Source organism: Tympanuchus pallidicinctus, unplaced genomic scaffold, assembly GCF_026119805.1.
Source record: "Tympanuchus pallidicinctus isolate F22 unplaced genomic scaffold, pur_lepc_1.0 scaffold2, whole genome shotgun sequence".
NCBI lineage: Eukaryota > Metazoa > Chordata > Aves > Galliformes > Phasianidae > Tympanuchus > Tympanuchus pallidicinctus.
Window position 1 is genome coordinate 40,212,300 of NW_026294721.1, and position 11,617 is coordinate 40,223,916.

The 11,617-nt window shown below is 41.5% G+C and overlaps 1 protein-coding gene across 2 annotated transcripts; it reads left to right on the forward strand.

Annotated features, from left to right (window-relative positions):
• The first annotated feature begins 280 nt into the window (after positions 1-280).
• NAAA (N-acylethanolamine acid amidase) lies at positions 281-11,495 on the forward strand. 2 transcript variants are annotated; one of them, XM_052683358.1, is made up of 11 exons: positions 284-515; positions 675-839; positions 1,681-1,807; positions 2,589-2,679; positions 4,808-4,884; positions 5,658-5,830; positions 6,642-6,704; positions 7,293-7,359; positions 7,918-7,946; positions 8,710-8,806; positions 9,617-11,495. In XM_052683358.1, the coding sequence occupies exons 1-10, from the start codon at positions 331-333 to the stop codon at positions 8,783-8,785; spliced, it is 1,053 nt and encodes a 350-aa protein (XP_052539318.1). In that variant the 5' UTR covers positions 284-330; the 3' UTR covers positions 8,786-8,806; positions 9,617-11,495. The 2 variants fall into 2 exon arrangements, with proteins under 2 accessions (XP_052539319.1, XP_052539318.1); XM_052683359.1 differs by lacking the exons at positions 7,918-7,946; positions 9,617-11,495 and having other exon boundaries at positions 281-515.
• Positions 11,496-11,617: the final 122 nt, after the last annotated feature.

Below are 11,617 nucleotides of genomic sequence, written 5' to 3' on the forward strand. Positions count from 1 at the left end.
CTCTAGCAGCTGTGTCCAGTTTCTCAACTTCTCTCACTGAAACATGAGGGAGTCAGGGAATTGAAATTGATGCTTCCATCTCCTCTCGCTTCCTCTGTTATTTTTCCATACGCTGCCCGCAGTGTATAACATCCTTCCTGATGTGCCCGTGAGCTGGGGGCGGGCGGGAAGGGGCTGTGAGGGGCTTTCCCCGCGGGAGGCAACCATTGTGCTCCGCGGCGCCATCTCCTGGCCCTTCCCCCTGAGCCGCCCCTCAGGGGCGTGAGGCGGCCGTCGTGGCTCGGGTCCCGGCTCGCACGGCCGTGCCCTCCGGCGGCCGCGGCGAAAGAGATGCGGCGGGGAGCTCTGCGAGGGCTGCTGCTGGCGGCGGCGCTGTGCGGGGCGGCGGCCCGGCCCGCGGCGGCCCCGCTGCTGTGTAACGTGAGCCTGGACAGCCCGGCCGAGGAGCGGTGGCTGCCGGTGCTGCGGCACTTCGAGCCCGCCTTCCTGCGCGCGGCCGTCGCCCGGGTCATCGAGTGAGTGCGGGGCGGAGTGGGGCGGCCGGGCGGCTGCTGGGCGCCTCCGGGCGGTGGAGAGGTTGCCCGCGGTGTTGTGCCGCGGGCTCTCAGTGCGACGTAAGTAGCAGACCTCGTTCTCGCTCTCGGCTCGCTAACGCCTTGAAGCGTGTTTTGCAGCGAAGCCGTACCGAAATGGTTCCACGACGTCATTCGTCCGATAGCGGCGGAGCTGGAATCCTTCATGCCGCAGCCCTTTGCTGGCGAAATTCGAGGGCTGTGCGAGGCTTTGGGGGTCAGTCTGGGCGACGGAGTGCTGCTCAACTTCGCCTACGAATCTACGGCGTAAGCAGCGGATAGTAGTGGGGCCTGACGTGCTGCGCGGGTTCGTTTCGGTTCAGTGTAGGAGCCCACGTGAAAGGGCAGCTGGGGACGGGGCAGATAAATTGCGCTCGGCTGGGGCGCCGTTTCGTGCGTCCAGACGGAGGCGGGCTGTGCGCGGGTCGGGACGAGGCGCAGAGCCTTGCGGCCGCTCCGCTGCCTGTTGTACGCCGGCTCGCGGTGCTTCGGCGGACAGGCAGCGTTGTGAGCATGATGAGGCGCGTGATATTTTGACTTCCTCAGCTCTATCAGTACTCGAGAGTAAACATCAACCACGATCCAACTGTCGGTCTGCCATTAGATATATATATATTTACCATTAGTATTTTAACAGACAGTGCTGTGCATCACCAGGATGACAAACTTACAACTCCCGAGAAAAGGAGTTTTGAATTCCCTGCTAATTCCATCATAGAACCATGGAAGATCTGAGTTCAAAGGGATCCGTGAAGGTCACAGAACCGTGGCACGGTTTGGGCTGGAAGGGATCTCGATGCCCACCCAGTTCCACCCCCAAGCTGTGGGCTGGTGGCCCCCACCAGATCAGACTGCCCAGCATTGTAACACCTGACCTGGAGGGGATGGGATTTTGACATTCTGAGCCACGTGGGATGTCCTAAGTTAAATACTGTACTGTTTTACTGTGTTAGACTTTTTGGGAAAGGTCTTCACTTCGTGGGTGCTGTACTCAGTTACTGTAGCTTAGTTACTCCTGAAAACCTGAGCAAGTTCAGCCAGACCAGAACATTGAAATTGTTGTCATACTTTTTCTTAAAATCCTTCTTTCACTTTTTTGTCCTTTAAGGTTTTGCACAAGTATTATCGCTCAGGATGATAAAGGAAACATTTACCACGGACGGAACCTGGATTATGATTTTGTAGATATATTAAGCAAGATTACCATCGATGTGCAGTTTATAAGAAGTGGTCAGGTATAAACTGTAATTGATGTGGTTGAGTGGTGTGTTTGTGAAGCAGCAGTGTACTATTGTTCAGCTGCACAGGCTGTGGTATTTAATTTAGTAATGTGGTTCATGACCCAAATTCACTGAATTATCAGAATGCCACCATTCCTCTCTGGGAATGCGGGATGAGTGCTGTTTTGTTTTGTTTTTGTCTTTGTTTTTCTGGACTTCTAGTTAGGGGTGACAAATTGGAACAAATTAAACAGCATAATCTTGTGTCTCAAGATGATTATTTGGAAGGAGACGTAGAGAGAAGAAAATGCCAAGATTCTGAAAATGAATAAATACTAGTGAATATAGGAAATAGATTTTGGCAGAGATTTTTGACATTTTGGCAGGGAGAGATTCTAAGGTATTTTTCAAAGGCCTTCTTGATTGTCTTGATTAATTTAATTGCCAAAAATAAACTGTTTGCTAGTGCAGTCCTTGCTGGTGTGATTTTCTTAATATTCATTTGTACTTCTTGTAAACAGAATTCTTTCTTACTTGGCCACTTGCCAACTTGAGCAGTATTTTTATAGCAGTTGGTGATCATTAACAAATTAAATGCGGTGTATTTTGGTCCTCAGAGTCTTTTTATAACTTCCTTTGCAACATTTCCTACAGGGCAAAAGGTTTTAAAGAGGTTTTCAAAAGGATTCACGAAAGGCACAGGAAAAAGTATGCTATACTGTTTCAGAATGTTGCTTCTCTTTCGAAAAGTGCTCTGTTCCAGAACGCTGAAATACTCCGTGTCTCCTGGTTTCAGATAGCATATCGAGGCACTACGTTTCTTGGCTATGTCGGTTTATGGACTGGGCAAAGTCCTCACAAGTTCACAATCTCCGGTGATGAACGAGGTAAAAAAAGAAAATAAAAGCCTGCCTTCCACACTTGACTTTAGGTATGCGACTTCAGTTGATTTTTGCCTACTTCTGATCTTCTGCCGCATTCTCCCAGAAGTGAAAGCTCTATGAAGATTTTCAAGAAGGAAATGAAACTAAATAACTTCTCTGTCTCTTTGGATAAAAGCGTGCATGCTGCCAGAATTTGACAGCTGCAAAGGGAGAGAGGCATTTGTTTATCAGCACAGTATCATCTGAGTATGAAAAGCGTCAAAAGAGACAGAGAACCTTGAGAAGACAGTAAAAGACAAATACAGTTTGAGGCAGCAGAGTAGATGTAAAGAGAAAACAACAGCCACGTGTAGTGAATAAACTGCTGCTTTCCTATTTCTTTGTTCCTTCCTCTGTCTTCCAATTTTCTCTATCCCCTTAAGGCAGCTTGAAAGAAAGAGTGGGAAGAGAAGCATGAGACTGAGAGCCCTATATAAATTTGACTGTCACTATGAGTGGGAATTCTGATACGGAACACATACACCTTTTAGTTTCTGTTTCCTTTGTTGCTATTGCCTTGTTGTTCTCTAGATTATTTAATTGCTTACATTCCTGTTTTTAAGATTCTGCTTCTGATGCTAGCGTAGTTATTTGATTTTTTTCAGAACTGAACTATCCTGAGCTAATACTAAGAGATATGAACTGCTTATAATTTGTATTGAAATCACCTTGGAAGTAATATCTTCAGTTTGTAAATCCTTGCAAAAAGGTTGATTTAGAAAGATTTGCAGACCAAATTTTGTGGATGGGAACAACCTGGAGACAAAATCAGTGTCATCCTATTCTCCCTGCTTTATCTCTCAGCAATGTGCTTCACTATTCAGTGTAAGAATCGCTTGGGACCACAGTGAGATGGTTCAGTCAGTGGCCAAACCTATTCTGCAAACTTTTGTGAGAGAGGGACCCGTCTTGTCCATCAGGAACTGACGTGCTGATGTCTGCCTGCATGTCTGTTGCTTTTTAACTACAGGCAACAGTAATTCACTCAACTTATGCTAAACCTCTGCACATGACAGCTTGCTTTTCTATCTGTCACCATGCAATTGAAACAAGATTTAGGGAATTGAGTTTGTGAACTATGGCTGAAAAGGGAAATGAATTTAAGGTGCAGGTCTCAAGTGATAGGCATTGTTTCTGCTGGCTTTTTCTGATTTTTATGTACAAAGTTGACCTTCATTTTTCTAACTTTCTCGAGTAGCACATGATCAGTATCTATTAGCTATTTCTGTGTAATTCTTATTACTGTAAGAGTTCAGTAAGATGAAAATGAGATGATCTGTGCACATAAATTAACTGACAGATGTAGACTATCATATCATATGAACAGACTTACAATCTTTTTGGCCACGTATCTACAAAGTGCTGTTCCTTGTTACAGTAATTTTCAACTCTTCCTTGTTCAGTATTCAGCCGGGGGGGGAAGGGGGCTGGAAAAAAAGAAAAAAAAAACTGGTGAAAAATTGAGAAGCCAGGAAGTTATCAGCACTGGAAGGAATGCAGCAGTTTTGGATTGAAAGTGGCAAGTTCTGCAAAAAAAAAAAAAAAAAAAAATCACATTTTTGTGCAATTTTTTTTTTCCTGCAGTTTTTCAGTTCCGTTTAAGGCTGATGTTAGGTCCTCCGCTTCTCAATCATGTTTCCTACAGTGATTTTCTTGAGATCTTCTAAGTTAAGCAAAGAGCAGAAGGTCCATGCGCTGCTTACTGTGGCTTTCTTCAGCAGCTTGCTGTCTGTAGCCCTTTGCCAGATTCTTGGAACTAAAACTGCTGATGCCAATCCCAAAATCACTGTAGTTTTCTGCCTGGAAATGGGAATACTGATGGTAGCCTTGTAAGATAAATCTTTTAACTTCAGAGGATGATTTCTGATAGAAAACTCTCAGGTGGGGTGAGAGTTCTATTGCTCAGTAGCTTAAAAGGATTTCTAATGTAGTAGAGGGAAAGACTGTAGAGCTAGGGGTGGGATGTAAACAGAAAGGAAGACAGGAGCATAAATTTTACTGAGCGTAACTAGCATGGATGTGTAATAGTTTTTTCCTTTTTTCCTTTTTTTTCCCCTCATTTTTCCTTTCTTTTCTCTTTTTTTTTCCTCAGAGGGTGGTAGCTGGTGGGAAAATGCAATAGCTGCATTTCTGAATCGAAATTACCCCGTCAGCTGGCTTATCCGAGATGTAAGTGCATCTATGTTTTAGTCTGTTTTGTTTTCACAATGATGTTTCAACTTCTACAACTCCAAGTAAATTTGATTTCTCATCTACTGTTTTCATGGGAAATGCAATAAATGCAAAGTAAACATATTTTGGAAGTGCAAATAGATATTACCCCCAAATCAGAGCTCGCTGTTGAGTGGCAGGAGTTACATGTGTTATATAAAGCATGTTTTATGAATATTGCATTAGGTTACAGTCACAATAAAACACATCACCTTCTCAGATTTGTGAATTATAGCAAATTTGAGTTCTGTCTTGTAAGTGGCCTCCCTGCAGAATTGGGGTGTCTGTTGCAGACCTTATTTTTCATATTTTTTGAGTTGAAGATGCAAGTTGAAACTGATTGAGACTGCTAACTGTAGTGTTGCTGTCAGAAGTAATCAGTGGTTAAGAATGATAGCAATTGTTTTTGGACTTTTTTCACTTTTCCTCATATGCATACATATATGTGAGTTATATATGTATATTTACTTTTTCCTTTGTGTATTTGCAAAGATGGGAGAAATTATTTCAGTTGTGAGATGCACTCATTTCATGTTATGTTCTATTGGAAAGCTCTTTTCAAAGAAATATTTTCAAATGGCACTTTATAGTTCATTATAATTTGCAACAGTGCTAGGACTGTTTCATTTTTTTTTTTTAAGATGTCCCAGTGCTTAATTTTGTGCAAAAGTTTTAAATTTTTGACTGTGCTCCGTGATTTTTGTTTCATTGTGATTTCCTTTTTGCATCAGACCCTGAGCAGAGCAGAGGACTTTCAGTCAGCTGTTCTCAGACTAGCTGACATTCCCATCATTGCTGAAGTTTACTATATTGTAGGAGGCGTATCACCCAAAGAAGGCATGGTCATAACAAGAAATAGAAGAGGGCCAGCAGACCTCTGGCCTCTTGATCCTTTAAGTGGAGCGTAAGTAGAGAAAATGTTTTGTTATACCTTTTCCTACTCTCTCTGGAGTGATAGGTGAGGATAATGGGACAGCTTTTGGTGTAGATCGAGTTTCATCTCTTATCAGTGCTCACAGCTGAGCAGGGAAAGTTTGGGAGCCCCTGGAAAGAACTGTGATCCCTTCTTCTTGGGAAGGAATGACAGCACCATGTCAGGTTGGGACAAACAGAGCATTAAAGGTGGCAAAAGCTTCTGCATGCATTTGTTTTTACGTAGATTCTAAAGGGGACAAGAGCTGAGGGCTCATCCTGGATGTCTGTCTGCCAAGTATTGCATGATAAAACTCAGCATTCCCAAGTTAGTTTTCACCAGCATGATAGAAGAAATGAAGGCTCAAAAATAGTTGTTTCTATGAATTTTGTGAAGTTGGCAGCATAATATGAAAAGAAGATCTGCAGCAGCTGGCCTGCAGTGAAAAAATGGCACTTAATGACTGCTGTCAGGCAATATATATTGGCTCGGGTATGGCCGAATGGCCTGTTGGCTCTGTATTCTGCAAAATGAATGCTTCAGGCTGCATGCCCATAATCTTTTCTCCAATTATCTCTTTGAAGATCTAACCTTACTTTTGTTCCAGTTGGTAGTAGTTTTGCCACTAGCAGTTCAGTAACCACTCTTTCTGTGTGTGTGTGTGTTCAGAAACACAGAGAAGAGCTGTCTGAGAGAATTTTTTTTTTCCTTTTGGACATACAGAAATATTGATTCTTGGCTTTTATTAATTACCTGCTGATGCAATTTGTGTTTACTTTTATATTTGTATGTTACACCACAGATGGTTTCGTGTGGAGACAAACTATGACCATTGGACTACCCCTCCTCCTTGTGATGACAGAAGGTACAATTAGTTTGGAGCTCTGTAGTGAGATATCACTTTCATTTTTAAAAAGCTTGAAGACTTGGACGTTTTCTTCTCTGAGTATCCGTGAGCTTGCTAAGCAGGCAGTTAGTTCTGTTTCTCTAATGCCACTCAGATGGGAACAGGTAAGCTAAAGGGTGATAATAACTTATGCCAGAAGAAGGTCCATATGGCGCTGAATGGCTGCAAGGTGAGAAGTCTCAAGGATATACTGTGTATCAAAAATCTCTGTATAAAGCAAGATGTAGTAAAAATTACAGGATTTAGAATCATACTGAAAGTATTTGATAGTGCTATTAAGAGACTTGTTGATGTGATAAGGTCTTTAGGATGTGTCATATACAAAAAGCTGCTGGCAGATTCTCTATTCTGTATTCGTGGTGTAGTAACATAGTGACTTCAGCAATATGAGGCTACCTTCAGTCACGTGGAATTCTGGATTATTTTAGGCCAAAACGGATATTTTAAATTCGAGACATTCACTGGGGAAATTCTTCTCTATTTAATCCTCTATAGTTCTTTGCAACAGTGCATGGTATTTCATGACATTGCTCTATTTTCCCACAGAACACCAGCCATGAAAGCTCTCAATGCTACTGGACAGCAGAACATCAATTTAGATACACTCTTCCAGGTATTTCTTTTAAATTCTATACAGCATGTAGACTTTCACTTTAACTGCACTTCTACTTTGGAAGAATTTTCTTTGTTGTCAGAAGTTCAAAAGCCATGCAAGGAAGGGATGGTGAAAAGGATGTGCTGCACAGTCATCTTCAGAGAATTTAAGGCTGATTTATATTTTATATGTTAAAATGTTTCTGAACTCCACACATAGTCATTTCATAATAGAATGCTGTTGTAAGTTGAAAGGGTGAGAGATGAATCCCATCACCATCATCTCTGCAATTTCATTGTTCAGGCACAGTTATAAATATTACAGAGGACAGCTAAAGTGTTACGTAAGAATGAGATTTACCATTTAGTTTTGAGAATTTAAATGTTGTGTATTTCAGAGTTTTTATTAAAAAAAAACCTGAAATGATCTGATATTAAAAAACAGCGCTGAACAGCAAGAATACTTCTAGATTTTCCCAGTATATGGTTTCATAACTTCATCCTATGCTGTTTCTAAGTAGTCTTTTAATTACTTATTCATTTACCCAAATGACAACACTTCAAACTTTTTGTACAGGTACTGTCAGTGAAACCAGTCTTAAATAAGTAAGTATTAGCTTCAGAGATGTCAACCAGTACCTTCTAAGGAAGTTTCTGGCCTGATGCATTGTAGGATTTTCATGTACCTCTGCTTGAGTACCTTGTTGTTTCCCAGCTAGGATTTCTGCTTGTGTATGTGGTGCTGTGTCTTCACTTCCACAGAACTCTTCCTCTTTGGTCTGTCCCTTTCCAGCTATGAAATGGCACTTTGTTTGGCTTAGTCTGGTAACAGAAAGTTGCTTTGTAGCAGAGAAAAATCTGACCATTTAGGTGTTCAATCAGCAGTACTTTCTACAGTTCTTCTGGACAAGTCACTTGTGCCTTTGACTGCTGGAAATTTTAGATTTGTGGTAGCACTGGAAATATCTCCTTTTGGTGCTTCTAATGTAGCTCTGCTTGATGTGAGGAAAAACTGTTAAGTAGTAAATGGGTACATAGCTTTTAGGTACCTTTTTTATTTTTTTTTTTAATAGATTTACTTCTGTTTAACATTATGGTTCTGCATTGTTCTACAGATTGCACCTTTGCAGGTTATCCTTTTGTGTTATTTTTACATGGAACTCAGTACTTTCTCTAGGTCAGTCACTTGCATTAGAGCTTGGCAATGGCTTCTTCAAAGTCTCTTCCTCGCTTTTTTAACACTTCTGCATATTTATATGCAGAGTGTTTGTTCCGCTGAAATTTGTTCTGCTGCTTTGTTAGTTTTAGAAATGAATCATCTTGTCTGTAGAATGATTTTGACTCACTCATTTCTTCTTTTGCCTACCAGTAACACAGTGTATACTACAGTAATGAGTGCTGCATTTCCAGAGAAGTACCAGACATGGATCAGAACTACGAAGTGAGGAGGAGTAAATAACATGCTGGTATGCTTAGCTCCTTGTACTTCAATAAAAATTCCAGCTGACGAGTCATTGGGGGACAAAGCACTGCAACCATACTGAAGTGACCTAGTCTGAATTCCTGATTCCCTTGGTTTGCTTATTGATCTTGGTTAAATACCTTCCCTAGTTGATTTAGAGATAAGAGTTAAGTACTGACTTTCTTTGCAAAACCCTTTGAGATTACTATAGGAAAAGTACTTTTAATAAAGTAGAGAGGAAGGAGTGGCTGCCGGGGTAACCTACTGATAGTTGTTTGCTAAATGAAAGCTTTAAGTATTGTTTTTACCAGTTCTACTAGTGTGATACATTTGGTGTATCTTCAGGTGGCTAACTATGACAGGAAACCCTGCTAGTGGTGAGCTGAACCTGAGCAGGTGATGTTCAGCACTTGGCAAAAGCAAAGATTGAGTTTAATTTGTGTCAGCCTCTCACAGCCAACTGAACATCAGCATTCTTTGACATTTTTGTCCTGTCTACTTTCGGAAAAAGTCGAAGGGCTTCTGCTCATGCAGTGTCTCATGTGGTAGCTTTACTGTGTTCAAAGGAAGATATTAAGTTATGTATATTTCTTCCAAGAAACTCTGGTTGTGTGGACCTGGCAGGACCATAATAAGCTGCACTGCATTTCAGATGGATTTTTAAATGTTCATTGGTGTTATATTCATAGTAGTTATATCAGACATTAGATTTTAGCAAGACTATTTCTTTTACGGATTCTGAAGAGTTTGTTTCTTTCTACACACGTATACAGACGTGTGCTCTTATGTTTATCTGTCTATCTTTTTATTTCAGCAAACTGAATAGGAGAAAAGTAGAAGCTTTCCAAGACCAGCATATGCTTTTAAAAACACTCCCAAAAGCAGTACAGTTGTTTCAGATTACTAACTGGGCGAACCATTCAGGCAATAAAGACTTGTTAGTACTTTAAAGTGTTGCAGATGATACTGTTAATGAATTGTAATGGAAGTTTGATTTTATTTTAATTATATTGATGTTCTAGCAGATACTGATAGCTAAAATTTGCTATTATTGTTTTTGGGAAGAATTGTGCAATTTGAATATACTCACGTTCTGACCAATAAATAAAAAGTTGATCTATTTTGTGTGGAGTGTAGGTGTGGACACAGTGAAATAAAAATATGCGGCTGATTGCTTGATTTATGGAAACCTGTGGTGTTACTGCTAATGTCATCTATATCTGACTTGTATGGAGTCTGTGGTCATTAGCCCAGCAGCATCACTCAGTGCCCACAGTGAGCTGACATGGGTGCTGCGGAAGCTGGCAGACCAACAGGGTTGCTGCAGATCCTGAGACTGTCTCAGCCTTTGGCCATCCTGTCCTAATGTTGTCTGTAGACCTTGCTCAGCACAAAAATTACTGCATCAGTGCAAAGGAATGTGACTCTCCTCGGTGTGAATACTGCTGCAGGTATCTTTCCTCTTCGGCTGCAGTTCTCCAGTGCACAGGCTCTTCAGCTGTTATTCCCGGGCCTCTGAAAGGTGTCTGAGAGTCATGTAGTCACATGGAGGTTCCCAAGTGATTTGAAGAGTACTTGTCCTCTAGTAGTAGGTAAGGTATTGGATCATAGAGACTTTCAGTCTGTATAAGGAATAATTTTTTGGTGTAATGTAAGGAAATGGAGCTAGGAGTAGCTGTGTGCATAACCGTAGGCTACTGTGCTTTTACTTATCAGAAACTGGGAGTTGTTTAAAGAGATGTGATGATAAAGACTTCTGCTCCCTAATAGATGAGAGAAGCTTGTGCTGGAATAGCAAATGAGTTTAAGAAACGGTGTCATCAATGGAAACTTGACAACTCACTTTTTCTGGTGCAGACAGGTTTATTTCAGTCTGGTTATGCTATGACTGCATACTTTGAATTGAGGCACTTCCTGCAAACATCCAGAAATACAGAAGGATTTAGAGAGTTGAGACCGATGGATGCCTACATAAAGCTATTGGGGTACTGGATAAAACTGTGGTAAATGCCTGCAAGAATTTTATCTAGGCGACATTCTTGAATATGTGCACTTCATTTGCAGTGGTTGTACTCCAGTTATGCAAACTATTCCTGAGAGAGCATTCTGGAGATGTGGTCCCTTTATCTCCTTGCACTGACTCTGGCTGAGTGTCATAACCTACTTACCTGCATCCTCTACTTCTGCCTGGATAAATGCGTGCCAGCTTTGCCTTGACCCAGTTAGTACAGCGATGTTAGCAATTGTATACCAGAACTGATAAAAGCTGAAAAACAGGTGTTTCCCAGAGGAAGATGTAAATAACAGAGGCCAGGATATCTCCAAGATATCGAGATGGCAGTGCTTTAATTCACAGAGCAGTCCCTGACTCCTCATTCCAGCAGGTTTTCGTTATGTAACTGCCACCCACAAGCAAAGACGAAATGATCCTCACAGGTATAATTTTGCATAGTCTTCTTGACCTCAGCAGTGTTAGGCTGATTACCTTCTGGTAATGGCATGCTGGGATTCTCAGTGATTTATAAAATGATACCAATGTATTTGTTTAAATGTATACAAACAGATCAGAGTGTATAAATATTTGGGATCCGTGAATTTTCAGCAAAAGTTGTCCACTCCTGTGCATGTCTATCAGTTGTTCAGAAGTTGCTCAGGCTCACCCACGGCGCATGTTATTGGGGGAAAAAAAACAAGTGGAGTACAGGAGGCTAGATTTGGAGAAATGCAGTTTTACTTCTGTTCCTTTTGCTCTTTTAAAATATTTTCTGGAAGCTTTGTATTGTGTTTTATCACTGCATAATGTCCAGGCATCCTG

Excerpts from the sequence above, each read along its gene's own strand:
- NAAA (XM_052683358.1), top strand. The coding sequence starts at position 331 with ATGCGGCGGGGAGCTCTGCGAGGGCTGCTGCTGGCGGCGGCGCTGTGC. Across the intron at positions 840-1,680 it reads TTCGCCTACGAATCTACGGC|GTTTTGCACAAGTATTATCG; the intron begins GTAAGCAGCGGA and ends TTGTCCTTTAAG. Across the intron at positions 7,360-7,917 it reads ATTTAGATACACTCTTCCAG|GTACTGTCAGTGAAACCAGT; the intron begins GTATTTCTTTTA and ends CTTTTTGTACAG.